This window comes from Eptatretus burgeri, chromosome 4 (genome assembly GCF_056783735.1).
Source record: "Eptatretus burgeri isolate ZD-2024b chromosome 4, Ebu_testis_v1, whole genome shotgun sequence".
Classification (NCBI taxonomy): domain Eukaryota; kingdom Metazoa; phylum Chordata; class Myxini; order Myxiniformes; family Myxinidae; genus Eptatretus; species Eptatretus burgeri.
This window is the reverse complement of record NC_140964.1, coordinates 90,974,229-90,995,874: the sequence shown is the minus strand read 5'-3', so window position 1 is coordinate 90,995,874 and position 21,646 is coordinate 90,974,229. Positions and strand designations below refer to the sequence as shown.

Below are 21,646 nucleotides of genomic sequence, written 5' to 3'. Positions count from 1 at the left end.
GTTTTTCAAAGTATCGCCTGGCACTGATAGGGATGGTTATGAGATATGTGTTGGTCCCCATAGGGCTGGAACTGTGAACCAGGATAGCACCACGTTCCTTGACTTTGCAAGAAGTCATGGAGTTAGGGTGGCTGGTTCATGGTTTCAGCGCTCACAGGCTCATCACTGGACTAGATATTCCAAGCTGGTGGTGTGGCAAATGAGATTGATCATTTGCTCTTTGATGGTCGCTGGAGGGTGATTGCTCAGTTCCTCAATATCAACTACAGGCTAGTTGTAGCAACTGTGAAGTTGCAGCTCAAATCCAGGAGAATGGTACTAGCCCAACCTATGCTGGATGTTGGCATGCTCAAGGATGTTCTGGTAACTGAGGAGTTTGTAAGCAGATTGAGTGGGTGTCTCAGGGATCTGGTTGTTTCAGGGAATCCTGAAGACTTGTGGAGTGCCTTCAAGACGAGTATCCTTGGTGTTGCCAAATGGTGTTGTGGAACCCATCCTCAGGCGAAGAACTTTGTCTTCCAAAGGACAGTGGATACGATTGACCATTGTCACAGGGCCAGGCATGATGGCAGAGCTGAGCTGTAAAGAGAGCTGAGGTGTAAAACTGTACATTTGCTGAGGGCAGATTAGGAGGCCAATGTGCAAGGAATCTGTGAAAAGGTAGTGTATCACCTGTGGTCAAGTGATTCTCGTCCTGCTTACAGAGGAATCAGTGCATTACGTTCCTCCAAGCCTGCCCCTCAGTGTACTGCAGTTTGAGCAGAGGCTGGTGAGCTCTTGACAGAGGAGTGTGAATTGGAGGGCCACTGAAGCAGTTTCTTTGAGCGGCTGCACCAGGCTGACCCACCAGCTGTTGAGATGGATGTCAGGGGTGCTGCTATCCCTATTGCTGACCCTCCAATCAACTATGAACCACCTTTGTTTGTGGAAACACAAGCTGCGGTGAACCAGTTGAAAGGGAGTAAAGCTCCTGGGATCTGTGGCATCCATGCTGATCTTATCAAGGCTGGTGGAAATGCTGTACTCATGTCGTTGCATGCAGTTCTGTGCTCTGTTTGGATTACAGACATCATCCCAACTGACTGGAAGAGGGGCTTTGTTGTCCCTCTCTGTAAAGGGAAGGGTGATTGCCAGGACTGCAACAATTACCGAGGGGTGACTTTGCTCTCAGGGCCAGGCAAGGTCTTTGCTCGGATAATTCTTGATAGGGTTTGCCACCATCTAATTGAGCCCCAGTGCTGGGAGCACACACCTTGAGTGCCAGTGCCCAGAGTCTGGCTTCACACAAAAGAGGTCAATGGTTGACCATATCCTTGCTCTTCGGGTCTTCACCAAACGCAGATGAGAGTCACAATAGGGGCTGCCTACAGCCTATGTTGATCTCCACAAAGCGTTTGATTCAGTGAATCGGGAAGCCTTCTGGAGGATTCTCGGTCTTCCAGGGGTGCCACCAAAACTGATCAATTATGGGTTGCCTTGGTCAAAACTAAGATCCAGGCTTTCAATGATATCTTGGATGCTGCTATCTTGTCTGTTCCTGTTTGTGGTGGGAGGTCACATAGGGATTCACTCACCTTGGCAGTGATATTCATGTCTCTACATGTTGTGAAGTAGAGGTCAATAGATGTCTGGTTCAGGCCTGGAGAATCATGTATTCACTCTATCATTGGGTGCGGCACTGTCACTACCTATGCAGGAGGATGAAAGTCTGAGTCTTTAAGTCTTTGGTGCTTCCAGTCTTGCTCTGGGGATGTGAGACTTAGATTCTGACCAGGTATCTGAGACGGAGACTTCACTCTTTCGGTAGCAGGTCTCTTTGGAGAAGCCTTAGCTGTCACTGGTCAGCCTTTGTGTCCAATGAGCGGTTGCTGAGAGTGACCCAGATGAAATTTGTTACCTCAAAAGTTTGTGAAAGTCAGCTGCTGCTGCTGTATGGACATGTGGCTCGTTTTCCTGATGCTGATCCTGCTCACCAGATTTTCTCATCGAGGGTAGCCTTGTGGGTGGAGGAGGCCAATGGGCCAACCACATGCCTCGTGGTTGCAGCATGCTGATTGGCATCTCAAGGAGATGGTGAATGGGCCAGGTATCTGCCTGGGGGATGGCCAGATGGAGGCACCTGGAGTACCGGTGGAAAGTGGATGCAGTGACGCGCTGCTCCAGCGCATGCTCCCATTCCTGACCGAATGTAAAAAAAACAACAACATTCTTTTGGGTTGAATCTTGGCAAGTGTTTAAACCAACTGAGATAGATTATATTATTGATTAATACAAATTATGTTGCCAGTTTTTCCCTGAATATCTATAGCGGCTGTCTTGTATTTCAAAATGGCTACTGTTTTGCGTCCCTTGTCGACCGTATTTCAAAATTTAAATGTTGAAAATTTTGTTCCACTTTATCATGTTGCCCATCTCTGTTTTTTTTAAACAAGCTTTACATTTATATTGTCACAGACCCGGCGTTGCAGGGGAACCATGAGGGAGGGGCTGTCTCGGGTTCCTCTCACCAGGAATCGCAGGCCATCGCACACGAATAACTTTGTGTAACGGCGGGTCGCTAATCGACCGCGAAGGCCAATAACTTAACCACGTGACGTAGGGTCTTCCGTCTAACAACTATTTGCCTAAGGACACTAGACTCTCCTTATCGGGGAATCTCGCCCTCGGTACGTACTTCTGTTATTTAGATTACCTACCGGATCAAGTGTCGCCAAGCGGAGCTGCCAGGTACGTACCGGCTATTTAATAGATTCTTGGAGAATAACGTCCCGGCTAAGCTGGGGTGCATTCCATGCTAGACCAGTGGAGGAAAAAACAAAAACGAGCTGGGAACATTTCTCACAAACACATTTATTCAAACAAGGAGTGAGGAAAGTTGTGTGGCAGAGTAATGGGGTTTTTTGCAAATGTACAGCAGGGAAAGCAAGGAATTTGTGTGGTGTGGCAAAGACAAACAATATTTACAAAAAAAGAAGGCACAGAGCAGAGTTATCCCAAAAATTCTTATGTCTTACACACACACACACACACACACACACACACACACACACACACACACACACACACACACACACACACACACACACACACACACACACACACACACACACCAAGGAAAATTAGAGATATCCCAGAGAGAAAGAAACAGTTGAGGATTAATGACCTTTCAATACCTGGAGCGGCTGGCAGACCTGCACAGCCCAGAACGCTGAGGAAAGGAGAGGAGGGAAATATACTGAGGGTGTCTAGAGTGCGTGTTTGAGAGGTGCAAGTGTAATGTGACGTGGAGTGCGGCGTAGTGCAAGAGGAAGAATGTAAGGTGTAAGTCGGTTAGGTTCCCTCTTGAGTTCGCTTTTGGGTTGTGCTCTGAAAAGAACAGTTGGCGGGCTTGCCTGCGTTGATTGCTATTTTGCGTCCACAGTAGACGAGAGAGAGATGGTAGAAAAAGATGCGTGAGAGAAAAGATCCTATTGTATATCGTGTAAGAGTCTATGTGCAAGTGTTGCTGCAGCATGCAGCCTAAATGAGCGACATTGAAATAAAAGCAGTCCCGGCTCACAGCAGCAATGCGTGACCCCACGCCTGATCACGCTGACTCGACTCTTGTCCCTGCGCGCCTGTCTCTCCGGCGAGGGTCCGATGTCTGGCAAGCTCTGGCGTCTTCTGCTCAGCTCTGTCCTCGGTGATCTCTCAGCGGTCTCTCCAGCTCTGTCCCCGGCGATACTGCTGCTCGTGATAATGCTGCTTGCGATACTGCTGTTCACGATACTCTGCTCACCATACTCTGCTTGTGATACTCTGCTCACCATACTCTGCTTGTGATACTCTCCTGCTCTGTACCCGTTGATACTGCTGCTGCCTGGTAATATTCTCCAGAAATGAGCTGCGTTCATTCCTTTTATGAGCCCCGGTCGAGGGAAGGAGCTAAACATCGGATAAAAAGAGGCTCTTAACGAAATTGAGCTCCCGTATTGGTCCATAGTGGTTGTAGCCATCCCCTGCCAGGCCGCGAAGGCGAAAAATGGCTCAGTCGCTCGCAAATAGGGCCACACATAACAGCTCTGACCTTTACATGGGGCCGTAGCTTTTGGAGGCCCTCTCTGGACCCAAATGTGCAATGGCCTTCATTCAAATGTAGGATTTTAGGGAAATCCCTGCGCTACTTGTAGGTCCTTAAACCGAGCTCCAGCGCACGTTTGCGCTTCGAGTTATGCCCCGAAATGACCCGACCTTTGTCCCCTCAGCATCCCTCGAGGCTGAGGTGAGTGTATGGCAGTTGAGGCAGTTGTAGAGTAGCAGGAACACGTGGCATTTGTAGTGAAGTATGAGTACGTTGTGGGGAAGAGGTGGAAGTTCCTTGTAACAAGATTGTGAATAATGGTCAGTTTGTAATGGAAAATGTAAGTGTGGGTTGTTGCAGGGTTTGTTAGTAGTCATATGAAGTCGTTCTGGTGAGCATGGTATAGTTTGTTGAGCGGAATAAAGGTTTGAGGTGAAGTGAGAGTTGAGAATTGGCGTGCAGTTTTGAATGGAACATTGGCACGCAAATGCAAATGAGGATCTCGCAACACGCTTGCTTGGTTACTATTAGTCTTTACTGATTTGTGTGCGTGCTTGCTTGCATGTTTCGTGTAAGAGAAAAGAGTGTAGCAAGTAAGTGGAAGAACTGCAAGGATTGAAGATTAAAGAGGTCTAAAGAAGTCTAACTGAAGGAGTCCCACGCAAGGCGGGGTGAAAGAACGCAAAGATTGAAGGTTAAAGAACTCTAACTGAAGGAGTCCCATGTAACACATCTTTCCCCTTTACCCACTAGATGTATGGAAAGGCCTGACTAATGCACATATAATTGAAATAACTGCCTTGGGATCGCTGTATGTTGTGTGCCATTGTCTTGGAGGCATGCAGTTTTACAGAACCGCAACAATATCATGTTTGTTCTTGTCAATTCATTAAATTGAAAGTTATCGATTGAAGAAAAACTGGTGAAATCCAACTTTACTACAATCTGGTCTATACTTCAATCAGCAAGGTCATGGAATCCAACATCGCAGTTGATATGAAATCTTTCCTTTTCTCGAACAACCTCTTCTCGGATCATCAATTTGGTTTCGGATAAGGTCACTCAATCTTGAACATGCTGCTTCGACTCACTCACCAATGGATGGAGGCCCTCAATGTCAGACATGAGATCAGGGTCGTCTCTCTCAACATATCTCATGCTTTTGATTGTCTAGAATCCTGTCTTGCTCTCCATACTCTCTGCTTATGGCATCCAAGGCCAACTCCACACATGTTTTCCTGACTTCCTTCACTGTTGAAGCGAACTTGTGACACTCAACAGAACCCTTTCTTCTCCTCTCCCTGTTAAGGCTGGAGTGCCCATAGGCAGTGATCTGGGCTAGTCCTTTTCTAATCTTCATCAATGATCTCTCTGACTGGAAAATCCCCTTTAGCCAGCCACCGACTGGGCATCCTCTGCCACACAAAGTCCTTCCTTGGCATACCTGAACTCTTGCTGACCTTCAAGACCTTCATCCGCAGCTTGATAGAATATTGCTCTCCCCTTTGGGCTGGCATTCCTGCTCACACATTGCTCAGCTTGATGCCGTGGAACCATAATCCCCCTTCTGGTGAAACTCCCAAAATCCAGAATCATTGATCATCTCCACTCATTCGTTCCTCTTTTTTCAGCCTGTGGAATCAACTTCCACATTCCCTTCAATCTCATTTTTCCCTCCAGTTATTCATGACAGCTGTTCACCACCATCTCAGATCACCTCCCCTCCACCCCACCCCCCCCATCCAAAACCATGATCTTCTCCACCCCCTTCCACTCCCCTGCCCAAAGCCCACCTCTTCCCAAATTCCCAGTTTTTGCTTCTGTATCCATCCTGTCCACCCCATGGATCCTCCCCTAGCCCTCATTCTTCCTCACATTCATTTTTTTGTCCAAGTCTCCCTTCCATTTTGTTTCTCAACCCTGCTGTTGATGTTTCCTTCTTGCTTCTTTTACTGTTCCTTTTTATGTTGTGTCCTGATGTGTTATATGTTGTCGCTCTTCCACGAGCCTTGATTTTGTAAACAATTTTTTTTTGAAGTGGCAACACGTAAATTTGGATTCGATGCATCGAGACAATTCCAAAACTGTTCTAAGATCATTTTTATCATTGAGAAATTGAGCGACCACAAAGGACTCCTACTAGTGTTTCAATGCTCAGACTAGCATTTAATAGATTCCAGATCAGCAAACAGTGACACAAATGCTATCTGGCCGGTCTTGCTGCTCATTTATTTAGGTTATCATGAAGTCCACAACAGAAAAGAAATTAGATAAGTGGGTTAATTGCAGAAATCACACCTTGAAAGTAATATTGCCACGATAATAATGAAACGTTTGGTGAGGATTAGGGTGGGGGTGAAGGGGGACTTTACAGAGCCATTTGCTCCACATATGTTTCGTATACACAGGAAATCAGTTGCAAATGGTTTGCTCTGATAAGTGTCCTTTTTTACTGCCTTAAGAACCATGCTGTAAGGGTAAGCATAGCTCTTTGAAACACTTCATTTTAGCATTTGGAAGAGCTAGGGGTGCTTGAGGTCATAGCAGTAGTTTTTTTTATTTGAAGGGATTTCTCTTGAATGTTTTTCAGTTTTTTGGGGATTTTCTTCTTGTTGACAATAATTTGCAGATGGAAAATACAATAATGTTGATCAAGGTTTTCTCTCTGTTTATCATCACTTCAAATATAACTTAGCTGATTTTTTTGTTCTTTGATACAGTATGTATCTGTATATAGAGAATATATATATATATATATATATATATATATAGAATATATATATATATATATATATATATATATATATATAAATGTAAATATACATATATGAAAATACACACCTATACATATATATGTATACATATATGAAAATATATACATATATTTACATGAATATATGTGTGTGTATATATGTATATATATATATATATATATATATATATATATATATATATATATATATATATATATGCATTTGTATGTGTATATTTAATGGGTAGTCGATCTACCACAAAATATTGACTGGTAGGTGATGAAATACTTATTTCATGCAATAAAATGTAAATTAATTATTTTAAAATCATTCAATGTGATTTTCAGGATTTTTGTTTTAGATTCCGTCTTTCACAGTTGAAGTGTACCTATGTTTTAAATTACAGACCTCTACGTGCTTTGCAAGTGGGAAAACCTGCAAAATCGGCAGTGTATCAAATACTTGTTCTCCTATATATATATATGTATATATGTGTGTGTGTATATATATATATATATATATATATATATATATATATATATATATATATATATATATATATATATATATATATATATATATATATATATATATATATATATATATATATATATATATATATATATATATATATATATATATATATATATATATATATATATATATATATATATATATATATATATATATATATATATATATATATATGCCTGGTGTTGGCGCAGTGGTTAGGGCAGCGGCTTGGGATCAAGAGGTCCTGAGTTCAATCCCGTTGGGCCACTGAATTAATACACCAGGGGTTGACTCAGCCTGTCATCCTTCGAGGTCGGCGAAATGAGTACCAGTGTACTGGGCCGGTGTATACCCCGGTTAAAATAGGTGTACCATATCCCTGTGTCGTAAAAGGCGACCAGGGTTGCGTCAGGAAGGGCATCCGGCGTAAAACATGTGCCAAATCACTATGCGGATCATACGGATGATCCGCTGTGGCGACCCCTAACGAGAGCAGCCGAAAGAAGAAGAAGAAGATATATATATATATATATATATATATATATCTTCTTCTTTCGGCTGCTCCCTTTTTAGGGGTCGCCACAGCGGATTATCCGTATGATCTGCATAGTGAGTTGGCACATGTTTTACGCCGGATGCCCTTCCTGACGCAACCCTGGTCGCCTCTTACGACACAGGGATATGGTACACCTATTTTAACCGGGGTATACACCGGCCCAGTACACTGGTACTCATTTCGCCGACCTCGGAAGGATGACAGGCTGAGTGAACCCCCTGGTGTATTAATTCAGTGGCCCAACGGGATTGAACTCAGGACCTTTTGGATCCCAAGCCGCTGCCCTAACCACTGCGCCAACACCAGGCTATATATATATATATATATATATATATATATATATATATATATATATATATATATATATATATATATATATATATATATATATATATATATATATATATATATATATATATATATATATATATATATATATTGTTACGGCTGTGGAAATTCGCAGAGCACCATAGAGGTCCTTAGATCAGTTATGCCGATAAGTCTGTGTTCAGATAGATTTCCCCACCGTTGTCTAATGGGATTTATTCGTGTCACCCGGGCTGTGATCTTTGAGGTAACCGTTTTTCTTTTACTATCGTTATTTTGGACCAACCACAACACCAACCACCCTCTCCGCAACGCCAACCACCAACCACCCTCTCCTCAACGCCAACCACCAACCACCTTCTCCGCAATGCCAACCACCAACTACCTTCTCCACCACGCCAACCACCAACCACCTTCTCCACCATGCCAACCACCTTCTCCACCACGCCAACCACCAACCACCTTCACCACGTCAACCACCCTCTCCACACCGCCTTCACAACAACGACATCTCCCCACCATCTCCTAAACCACATCTCCCCCGATAAATCAACATGAACAACGTCGCCTCACCTTCGTCTCCGAAACGACGCCATCTTGGCGCCAGCCACAGCGAGTCCGCATCGTTGCAGGCAGACGCAAGGTTTCCTAGCCACGCAAGTTGGTGATTTCGCGCACGTCCGCTCGCCGCGCAAGTCGGTGATTTCGCGCACGTCCGCTCACCGCGCAGTCGCTGTCTTCGCGCACGTCCGCTCTGTGCAAGCTTCGCCTCCGAGATTCGGATCAAGAGAGCGAGAGGGGCGGAGCCAGTGGGGGTCAGAGTTGAGAGTGCAAAGATCAGATCTCGTCTCTCGGGCCCTATAAAAGGGCGAGCGGAGCGCCAGTCTGAGGTCAGTCAGTGGAGTGTCTGTCGGGGTTCGGAGCACCTGGAGCCTGAAGCCTGCAGTCGGTGGAGAAGCTGAGGAGAGCGGAGGAGACGCGAGCTGGAAGCACGGCCAAGCCTGCTGTGCCACGCGGAGCTGCATGTGCGGGACGTGGAGAGAGCCGGAGAGAGCTCGCCAACCAGCACCGAACGGTCTGAGGTGATCGGGCTTCGGAACAGTCCGAGCATCGCTGAGGGACGGACGGGTTCTTAAAGAGAGCATCACCTCAGAAAGAGCAAAGACCCGTTCGTTCCTCTCAGGCGTTGCCGGCTGGGGCCCGAATCACTAGGCCGCGGCCGAGCCGCGGTTATGCTAGCTGCCGTGGGGACGGAATGTCGCGGGACGCCCCAGCGAGGACAAGGTAACCTGCGCGGCCTCTTGGAGCTCCTTCGGTCTAATGTTGACCGTTTAATGTTGAAAAAAATAATCTGTGATGACCAAAGTCATGTAATGTATGCTAATAACCAACAAGCATGAATTTGCTACACATCCTGGGTTAAAATTGCATGGCAATTATTAAACAAGGGAATAACCAGTGATGTCAGTTTGCAACATTGAGTCGTTCTTTGCTCTTAAATTAAATAACACAGAAGCTTGGCAAATGCTACATGCTTAATTTGATCGGCCAATGATCACTCTTCCTTTTACTGGAAAAGAAATCTATATGACAGTTATTAAACAGTCCACCAAAGTCTTGAAACTTTGTTTTTCAGTTTCTTCAAAATTGACTTATCTTGACATCTCTGCTTTTCCCTTTGTGGTCTTCATATATATATATATATATATATATATATATATATATATATATATATATATATATATATATATATATATATATATATATATATATATATATATATATATATATATATATATATATATATATATATATATATATATATATATATATATATATGTGTGTGTGCATGTATTTATTTATTTATTTGTATATATTTGTCTATATATGTATATATTTATGTTTTTATATGTATATATAAATGTATATATTTATGTGTATATATTTATGTTTTTATTTGTATATTTATATGTATATATTTATAAGTATATACATATATCTGTATGTATATGTATATATATATATATATATATATATATATACATATATATACATATATATATATATATATATATATATATATATATTTACACATGAATATGTATAGACATATATATGTATATTGTTACGAATTCTGCCCGCCTGGCGTGCGATCGGTCGCTTGACTCGAATGGTGACCGCGTCGCCCACCGGAACAGACAATTCAGTCGTGACCCTCTTGGAACTATCGCCAAGGAGTTTGTCATGGGTGGGGGTTTAACCTCACCACAACCCAGTCCGCATTCTACCCGCGCGCAATAGGGTGAATCGCCGAAAGTCTATATACCTAAGTACTCGCACGGGTAACCGACCGAGGGGTTGTACCACGCCACAGATCGACTCTGGACACGAACCGCTTAAGCGGCTCGTTCTGTGCTACAGGGATAACCGAGCGGAGTTATCGTCGACCTTGATGGTTCAGATTAGTTGCAGGGTGTTTTAAACCCACTATCAATCCCTTATGTGATGCAAGATGGAGATTCAACAAAGGAAAGGACGAAGCGAAATGGGGGAACCATTGGACAAGCACATTTAATGCGCGACACACGGAAGCACGTATTTCCAGTCAGCAACAATCATGCACGTATGTACAGGCAAATAGAAGCAAAACTAATACGACCGACTAAAGCAATGTACAAGCACTTAATCAGTTTTACTTGTCGGACTGGCGCCACAAACACACATACAAAAGCCCAAAGAAAAGAAGAACCTCCCTTGTTGCGGCCGGTGAACCGGCTCCGGCACTCTCCGTGTCCGCTCTCGCAGGTCCACCTCAGGCCGCCTGCGGCGCCCTCCGTCCGCGTCTCCCACCAATAGGCCTCGCTGGGCCACGAGCGCGGGAACAACCGAGGAGGAAGGGAACGCGAGTTGGTTTGCGGATCAACCGTCACGAGGAGAGAGCATACGGGAGGACCAAAGAGATATCCAAGAGGAAGGAACGCATTCACCAAGGGGCGAAGAAGAGAAGAGAAGAGGGCGCGCCCCGCCCGTGTCCATCCTTTATAGAGCGGGGCTCCGCCCTTCGCTCCGCCCCGTTTCGGGCTCCACCCCTCTTCCGGGAGCCTCCCAAAAAGGGGCGTTCCTCACCCTTGATCGCGTCACACCGCGCACCCACCAATCGGGAGCAAGCTGCCCCACCCCCCCCCTTCACACCAAGCGCGGGGAAAAATGGCGGGAAAAAACCCCACAGCCTTCACAAGTGGTTTTGTTCTGCCAATCCTTTTCGGACGGTTTCCGTGGTGCGAAAACCGTCTTACCGTGGTCTGCGGAGGATGGCGTTCGTAAGTGGGCGTAGTGGCGAAGATGGTGGTGATTGTTGTGGGGGTGGTGTGAGCGTGGTGGGCGTTGTGGCGTAGTTGGTGACGGTTGTTGTTTGCGTGGAGGTTTGTGGCAATGGTGGGTCAAAATAACGATAGATAAAGAAAAACGGCTAACTAAAGCGTCGCAGCCCGAATGGATCACACATATTCCCTATAAACAACGGGTGTGGGCTAACTACACATGAACTTATCGATATATCTCACCTGAGGACCCTTTATGGTGTATTGCGAATTTCCACAACCGTAACAATATACATATATATGTATGTATATATACAGGGTGTCCCTAAAAAATAACATCATTTGAAACTTGAATATCTAAGTAACTACATGTCCCAGGCAAACAAAAGTAAACAGGCTTCATGTTGAACAATAAAAGATTTATTTATCAAAATTCTAACAAGAGATTCAGAGGGATGTAGATTTTATAACCGTTTTCTCAAAACTTCACAAATGTTCAATATGCGCACCGCTTGTGACACGACACACGTCAAGTCGGTGGTCCAGCTCTTGCCAAACACGCTGTAGCATGTCTTGCGTAACATGCTACGTAACAGTGCCTCAGTGATTCTCTGCTGAAGTTCCTCTGGGCTTGTAGGAAGAGGGGGGATATAGACCAGTCCTTTCACATAGCCCCATAGAAAAAAATCACAAGGTGTCAAGTCAGGTAAACGTGGTGGCCATTTCAACAGCACATTGTCATTATCACTGGCATGCCCAATCCATCTTCCTGGTAGATTCTCATTGAGATAAGAATTAAACATTCAACTTAGTTAGTTTTTACACATTTTGTTAAAATTTGAGATCATTTGAGCAAGAATTAGCTTTGTTATTAGACTATGGAATGATGTGTTTTTTTTAGGGATACCCTGTATATATGTATGTAATCTGTTTAAATGGCTGATTTACAAAATTTCATGTTGATATTTTCCCTATAGTTCCCATCAGTTGTGTCCCTCTTTCTCCAATTGTTATTTTTTTCAAAATATATTGTATCCCTGGTATATTTGTTTTGTGTAAAGTTTGTTGAGGTGCATGTGATCTGAAAGCCTTTCATTCTAATTGACTTTAATCAAGTGTGTGTGTCTGTGGTGTCAATTTTGTTCTCACTGATTTCCTGCCTTGCCCTCTTGCCCACCAGTGGGAGATAAAGTTCCTGCTGACATTAGGATTTTGTCCATAAAGTCCACTACACTGCGTGTGGACCAATCCATCCTCACAGGTATTTGAGTTTTTGGGGGGCAGGATTGGGGTAAAGGGAGGGGGTGATTTGGTGGGTATGTGGCAGGAAGACATCATATTTGCATTTGATCTGTCTTGGTTCATTCCAACTTAATTTGACATTTATTTAAGTGTCTGTCTGGTGCAGGGGGGCACTGCTTTTTTGAGCACTCTGGTGATGTTATGCCAGTTGTAATGCCTTTGTACCTTTTCATTGAAATATACCACAGAATTGCCTTTTGGCTGATATGCTGGGTGAATAACAAAGTTAAGTATTTTGAGTGTATGGTTGACAACAAAATTTAATGAAGACCTTTTCTGCAAAGCTTAGCTTTTAGTTTAAAAATCAAATCAAACCTCAAATCCGATTCGTAAGACTATATATTGTTCCAATCCATTTCTATTTGAAAATGATTAATGTTGATGAGTCATAGTTGTGTATATGAAAAATAAATTAAGGTTTTCAATATCGGCATTTCATTTTATCTCTACTATTATTTATTTATTTGTCATTTTTTGTATATAAAGTCAAGGCTCATGGAAGAGCGAGAACAGAACGGATCAGTGGGCAACAGAACAAATGGAACAGTAGAAGGAGAGGGGGGAAACACCATTAGCAGGGATGAGGGATGAAATAGAGTGAGACTTGCTGAAACAAGATATGTGGGGAGAAATGAGGACTTTGGGGAGGATGCACAGGGTGGACAATATGGAGCATTATATGTCATAATGAGAGGCATTTGTATAAAAATCCTATAAAATGCTGCATGGCTCAAAGGTTTCCATTTACATACAATGTGCTTTTGGAAGTGAGATGATCAGACATCAAGTTGCACAAAGTTATGTAAAAGATAATTCACTGCCAAACAATCTTAGTAAACTGACCATTTGGTTCTGGTCTTAGCAGATTGCTGAGTCAAGAAGGTGACTTAGGCTCCATAACAACTCACTATAAGGTCACTTCAAAAGTGTTGGGGGTAATTAGGGGCCTATTAAATATATTTAATACACAATGCTCTTTTAAGAAAAGCAGACACCAGTTGTTAGGTTTTGCTACGTGTTTAAAGGTTTCTCATTCACGAACAAAAGGTAAGCTCTGTAACATTTCTGCCTTGGTTATTTTATTTATTTATTTCCAGAACAATGCTGCATGTGTTAGAGTTGCATTCTTCTTTTTATACGCCCGATATATATATATATATATATATATATATATATATATATATATATATATATATATATATATATATATATATATATATATATATATATATATATATATATATATATATATCGGGGTGTATTATGTGATACCGGTCGTCCGTCCGTTCGTCCGTCCATTCCTGTCCGCACTCTAACTCCCAAAGTTTTCAACTTTCACGTTTCATATTTGGTACATATGTACAGACTTTGGAAACGGTGTGTCGCGACATACATTCGTCATCTTAAGTGGTTGCCATGGCAACCAGCATGCTGTTTTCCATGTAGTAGCACAATTCTGTATATACCTTCTTGTTCGGGCGTATATTGTGCTCACTTGTTTATTTTATTATTCCATTGTGTGGTAAACTCTGTATTAATGGATTCCTTGCTGCATAATTAAAAGTTGTGCAAGTCTGTGCTTGCCAGAATGGGATCTTTTTATTTGAGCACCAAAAACGGACACCATTTGTTTCTTTTAATGCTTCTTTCTGTTTTGTTATGGAATTAATATTCGAGTATAGAATGCTGGTTCGGTGGAATCTATAAACCACAAACCCTCCCTTTCTCACTTGTTATTTCTCTTCCAACCATCAGTGATTCAAAGTTAATGTCCTGTCAAAGATTGATAGATAACAATACAGATCATGCAATGAATCATTGAAACTTTGCAACTAATCATTGCTGTGCATTTACTAGGCACATGGAATGAACGTGTAGCAACTTTGCTATTTAAAATTACTATGTTACACGAGTGGTGTTGTAAAAGTTATATGAACAAGATATTCAGGACATGGCAACGGATATTTTTTATTTTTCATTTTATGGTTAGAAAGATCACGTGTTTATATATTAAATTTAAATGATGAAGGAGATGGCATTTTATATTTTCATGCATCGATATACTTTTGGTGCATCTTGGACTATTGTGAGTATTCCATTTCTATAACCTTTTGTGAATGCTCCAGGTATCTAAACCGAGTTTCAGCATTAGATTGCTGATTAAATTGAAGTTATTAAATTGCCCCTTGTCATATTACAGACAAAAATGGTGGAGTTTTTGAACCGATCCTTTTCGCCTCCTACCACTTGAGCCTTGATGCTATTTTATTTCTTTACTGAATGGTGGAGTGTTTAACTTTTTCATTGAAATAGTATTTTGTTAATAACCAAGGTTAGGAGTCTTCAATACCCTGTCCTGTGATAGTATATTAGAGAAATACAACATGAGAAACCAAGGAGACGAACAAACGTCAACATGCCGGCTGCGTTTGTTTTGGCACGACTTGGAAAAATCCTCGCATAGCTTCTGCTTTGCCTTTTCCGTCCACCAGAACATCACCTTTCCACAGCATTGGCATCAAGACCTTCTCAGTCTGGGAGGGGAATATGGCTATTAATGGGGGGGGGGAGTGGGAATTTTGTGGAAGATCTCATGTTTCAGAAATTGTGATACATCTGATGAGTATTGAGGAAAGCATCTTAGTATTGTGGGTCCCAATCCCACCCATTTCTTTTGGAGTATTGGCCAGTCCCTCCATGAGCTGCCCCCTTGTCAGCATGGGCATATCCCATTCAACCTCACCCCCACTGTTGTGAGCTGAGATGACTCTTGCAGCACCCAACTCAGTGGGCACCATTTGCTTCATAATGCAAAACTGAAGGCACCACCAACTACCATGCAGCTTCATAGCAGGCAAGGCTCATTAAAAAAAAGGTTTATTTTTGGGTTGTAGATTGTATGACATATGTCATCTTCATTCAAAATGCAGGATATATTGGGTAAACTTTGAGTGGCCTAAAGAATACACTTTATCAAATGCTGCCCTTGATGCTGCCTGGAGTTTACAGTTGGAAAAAAGTGTGTTCACTTTGTACCCATTTGCATCGAGCATTTCCAGGATGAGCCCAAGTGCAAATATGTGATTTCTTTTTGGGATTATTCTTTAGGATACTTCTTGAAATCAAGGAAGAGGTCCAAAAGGCTATTATTTATTTTAAATACTTTTTCATGTCCTTTTCTTAAATACCTTTTACCGCTATTTGTTTGTCTTGCAACGTACAGGCAGTGAAGTTGATTACTGTAAAAAGTGTTCCCCATCCCCCACCCCCCACCCCCACCTCCCAACCCACTTGCTATGGATGAAACTATGATATCTACCCACTCGTTTTTTTTTTTTCCTGCAGTCAAAGCTGTACCCAAATGTAGTGCTTCCCCTAGCTTGGCTCCGATGAAAGGAATAGCCACTCTGCATGTCTGTGTATGAACCATGCAGTGACATTTCCATGGGCACTTCGTCATAGCTTCGGTGTTTTTGAAACGTTTAGAGGGAAAAAATGGAAAATAATAAAGGGTGGAGAACAAAGCAAGTACTTATATTGCCATGGTGATGGCAAATCATCACAACGCTGCCAAAAGAATGTCTTTGAAGAGTTGATGCGTTTATTTTTCTCCAACTATGTCTCTAAGTTTACTTAGTACATCTTCTCCTATTTCTTCCCCCTCTCCCCACTAAACTTTACATAAAGTAACATAAAGTTACTAAACTAAACTTTTTAAAGTAGTTATTTGATTGTTTTTCATAATGCTTTCCTGATTACTCTGCTTATTTTGCCTTATCAACCTCACCCATTTCCGAAGGGATGAGATATTATCTTAATTGCTATATTTCAATGTATGTCCGCATGCAGATACACTTTAACCTAAATTGTTCGTTCTCAGATCTCCTGTAATCTATGCACCCTGACGAGGGCTGTTTATTGTTGAATGACATGTCTTGTGTGTTTTTCATTTTATTCGCAGGAGAGTCTGTTTCTGTCATCAAGCACACAGACGCCATTCCGGACCCTCGTGCTGTCAACCAGGACAAGAAGAACATGCTTTTCTCTGTAAGGAGCAGCGTTTGAGTGAATCCATTGTGACACAAGTTAAATCAATTGAGCAATGACCATCGGTCGTACTTTCCAATGCTGGTGCAACATTTCTAAAAACTTTGTTGTACAAAACGGTTATATGAGAGAGGCGTGGTTTTGGGTTCTTTTTTAAACGAAGACCGGCTTTCCTGGCGGCTATGGGGAGAAAAGGGAAGGATCTGTATTGCAGATTGGCAACTCTTTCAAAAAATAACCCTTTTATGCTGTGTTTTAACTGGTCTGCACGTTGAGATGAGTTAATTTTTTTTGAATTGGTGAAAATATATTTTCTTGTACACCGTAGTTGACTTGTGCTGCAAGTAAGCATGTGGACATGCTTTGTGATTTTTTTCCTCATCTGGAACAGATTTTTGGAGCTTTGTGGAGGATAGGAAAATGCAGCATAATTCCTCGTACTTTGTTTTTCTTCTTTTTCTTGTTGGTTTTTTTTTCCTTCCTTTTTTCCTTCCTTCTTTCTTTCTTTCTTGGTTTTCTTGTTCTTCATGTTTTTCTTTTTCTTTAAAATTAGCCCTTTTCCCTGGCATTGCACATCCTCCACAGAAGGGTTTTAGATTTTTGTAGAGGTTTCTGAATACTGCTGGGATACAGTAGGAAGGAGGAGCTGTTTATGGGATATAAAACTGGTTGTGTGGAATTGGATATGGGGGGGGGGCGGGGGGGTGGGCGATGGAGGAGTGTTCGAACATAGATATAAAAGAAGGTAGAAAAGAGAGGAGATGGAACAAAAGTGAAATTAAATTATTAGGGGAGGGAGTAAGAATGAATAGGAAAGTGGATTCGAAATTCAGTCCTTTTCTACATAGTCTATATGTGGAAAAGGAATGGGTAGTTATTTTTAAAAGAACATTCTTGATAAATTACAAATGGGGGGGAAATGTTGGCAGGTTTCCAATGCGAGAGTGCTCGTTCATGACATGTGTTTTTATTGGCAAGCTGTGTGCAGTTCACAGTAAAAATTCTACCCTTGGTTATAAATGTCTCTTCTGCTTCTGCCCATTCTACCACATTGTTGGGATGTTGGTCAAGTCAAAGGAAGCTGCATCTCCCTTGATGTTCTCCAATTTTCAAATCATTAAATTGGGAAAAATCACATGTGCTATCCATTCAAGATGTATGCAAAGATAGAGAATTCATTTCTCCCCAAGCATAAGTCTACTATTTCAGCATTAGATGTTGATTAGCAACATGAACTATAATCGCAATGTTGGCTTTCTTGTCGGAGAGAAGGAAGTGTAGAAGACGGGGGGTGGGGGGAAACATCCCAGAGTTTACAGTTGTCAGAGGAGAGAACAAGGAGCTCAGAGAACAGCACCCAGTAGAGCACATACCTCCGTCAGGCTGAACCGTTTACGTTTTGTATCCAACTGATAGGCCTGATCTGCATCTGGACCTTAACCAAAATCTAATCAGCTTGTTCTTATCATGTACCCAACTCTTTCAACAAGTTTTGTCAGAATCTGTCCACAACGTTTTGAAATATCATGGTATATGTCGTTTTTGGCCACATCTCTCAATAGTGAAGAATCATCTAAATATTCCGGATCTTGATCTTCATCCAAATCTAATCAATTTGTCCTTGTCACACACCCAACCTGTCCACCAAATTTCATCCAAATCCGACGATATCCGGCTCACAGACAGAGAAATAGACAGACAGGGGTGAAAACATAATCTCCATCCACTTTTGGTGGCAGAGGTAAAAAGAGCACCCAACATGTGTCAGGGTGTGCAAGCCTGACATGTACGTACCATCGCCGAAAAAGAAAAAAAATCAATTAATCTACATTTCACCTGATGCCGTCTCACTGACACTTCCTGCTTTGCCACAATAACACTCAACATGCTGAATATAATGGACATTTTCTTTATTTCTCCACAATAATTTTACATTTTGATAATTTTGAGAAAAAAAATGCATTTTATTGCTTATTATGTCAACTTGAAATTTATTCGTTAAAATGTGATTGTACATCAAAAGTGCTGTTCATTCATTATGAAGTAAAGGGTAAATACACAAATGGGGCAAAGGGAAGCCATTAAGGCAAAACACATACATCACAGCACAAGATAAGGGATTGGCATTAAGGGTGGGAACAAGCTTTGAGTGAGTGTAGTAGAGCTCAGAGCTAGAATAGGGAAGACCATGAGGTGGCGGTGGGCAGCAGACTTCCTGGAGGGAAGAGTTCAAAACAGCAGACTCAGGAAGACGGGCAAGAGAAGTAGGGAAATGAATGAATGGAGGTTATTGTAAAGTTTAGATTCGGAGAGGGTCATAAGTAAAGGGTTTGCGAATAATGTGTATGATCTGGAGGGGCTGGTGTTGGACAGACATGTGAGAGGAGAGAAATAAGGGCCGGTTTAAAAAAAAAGTAAACTGCAAGGGCACCGACCAAGCTTTCGGTGAGTAAAAAGCATACCTTGAGACTCAACCTCTTCTCATGAGATGCCAATACACATGGGGCCTTGTAATGCATGACCACAAGGATACGATGGAAAATAGCAAGATCACTCCACAGGGGGTGCCTGATGAAGGCCTTGTACACTGCTGTAAGCTGAGTTCAGTGAAGAAAATAACTGACTGGAGAATTCTGACACAGTGGCTGGCCTTGGAAGCCAGATTGAAAAAAGGTTATAGCTGATAGTGATATCGCAGCACAACAGGTGCTCCAGAGATTATAACTCCCCCAGAGGCTGACCTCAGAAATAAATTGTGAAATTTACCGTCTGGCCCTTATGGAGGGATAAAGTGAGAACATGACTTTCTTGCATTAAAAGACATGTTCTAGGTAGATGGCCGGTTGCTTATTTTCTCAAGATCGGTAGAGAGGAATCCTGGTATTACATTAAAAAAACAACTTATTGAGATGTTAGACAAACGAAGTTAATAATCATGCCTCATTTTAAACCTTTGTGGTTTGTGCATGTCATTTATCCAGTGGAATTCTTTCAAAGCTCCTGAGTCAGATATTCATAACACCAATATTGAAAGCCGGCTGGATACACACCAAGCAGGAGAATGAGTGAACTTTCAAAGGGAAGGACTGCCTATTTATGCCTTCCAACCCCTTGCCACTGCAGGGTGGCAAAGGCTGCCCCCCTCCCCTCAACCATGGCTTCTAGAACACCAGATGCCGGGGGGGGGGGGAGGGGTAGGGGCATTTTCCAAAATGGAATCGGTGGATTCGAAAGGACCCACTGCCCTCTCCTCCACCCCTCAATGTTGAGCATATCCCTTTTGAGGGACCCACAGGTCTGCTTTGCCACTCTAAATAACAAAACAATGCCCATGAGTGGAGGTTCATTGGCAGCCTGCATTCCTGCTAGAGGCCGACACCCCTGAGGGACTTGATTTCATGGCATACCCAAGGGGGAGGGCTGTGCTTCTCCCAAAAAGTCTTCATAGGTTCCACAGCAGTGTCTCTATAAAAACAGTGGAACAAATACAGGATGAACGGCCATGTCTTTGAGGTATGGTTGCCCTCTAGGCATTCTACCTACCCTCTCACATATCCCACTAGAAAGAACAATCAGAGATGGCAGACCCTCGCCAACACTTCTTTTGTGTGGTGTTTATGTAGTGGTGCATTACGTCATTGATAATTAATAGATGTAATTAACACATATATAATTATACCTAATTAATAGTTTCCAGCATGTAATTAATAGATGTACTCGCTTTCCAATTGAACATATTTCATAGATGTAGTTGCATTCCAATAGTATGTAATTAATAGACGTACACACATTTAAATCATACTTTATTGTTAGATGGATTCATGTTCCAAAGGCACGTAATTAATAGATATACTCACATTGCACAAGTACATAATTAAAGAACATACTCACATTCCAATTGTATGTCATTAATAGACTACAATACTCAAGTTCCAATGGTGCGTAATTTATTGACGTAATCACATTTCAAGAGGATGTTATTATTAGGCGTACTCAGGTACCATTATCATCACCATGGACCATTATCATTATGTACCATTATCATAATTAACATTATTATTATTACTAGTGCGGGCCCGTAGTTGCGTGCCTGTAGGTGCGTGCCAGTATGTGCAGCTTTGTTCCTTCGCTCTCGTAAACGACGACTGGATTGGGGCATTGTTTCAATTAGATCGGACCAACCTTATCATAAATGGCCATAACTTGGGAAACACCTGGGAAACATACTCAGGTCATACTCAGGGAAACCTGGGAAACATACTGAGGGAAGCGTCAATTGTGATGTCATATCAAACGAAGAAGAAGAATTGTGACGCCCCCTCTCTCGCCACCTCCTCTCTCCCCTCTCTTGAATTGTGACGCCCCCTCTCTCTCCCCTCCTCACTCTCCCCCTCCTCTCTCGCCCCTCCCTCTGTAAATGTAGTCAAAAATGTCTACCAAACACAACAATTAATTCAAACCTTGGGAAAAAACAGCTTTCAGACACTTGGGAAACAGCTCTTTCCCTTGGGAAAATTCAAACCTTGGGATTAATTAATAATTTGAACAATTAATTCAAACCTTGGGAAAAAACAGCTTTTAAACCTTGGGAAACACTTGGGAAGCAGCTAAAATGGATGAAGAAGGATATCAAACCTTGAAAAGGCACATACTTAGGTCCCCAGTGTCGATTGTGACGTCATACCAAACGAAGAAGAATTGTGACGTTAATCGTGCAAAAAAATAAAAATAAATAAGTAAACATTAATTGTGACGTCATTCGTGATGT

At 42.2% G+C, this 21,646-nt stretch overlaps 1 protein-coding gene across 1 annotated transcript in view; it reads left to right on the top strand.

Moving 5' to 3' along the window:
- Positions 1-21,646, top strand: part of LOC147028660 (sarcoplasmic/endoplasmic reticulum calcium ATPase 1-like) — a 77,334-nt gene that overhangs the window by 11,681 nt on the left and 44,007 nt on the right. Inside the window, exons 7-8 of the mRNA XM_085879284.1 lie at positions 12,710-12,790; positions 16,793-16,878. Of these exons, the coding sequence (XP_085735410.1) occupies positions 12,710-12,790; positions 16,793-16,878 (167 nt within the window). The remainder of the gene's footprint in view (positions 1-12,709; positions 12,791-16,792; positions 16,879-21,646) is intronic.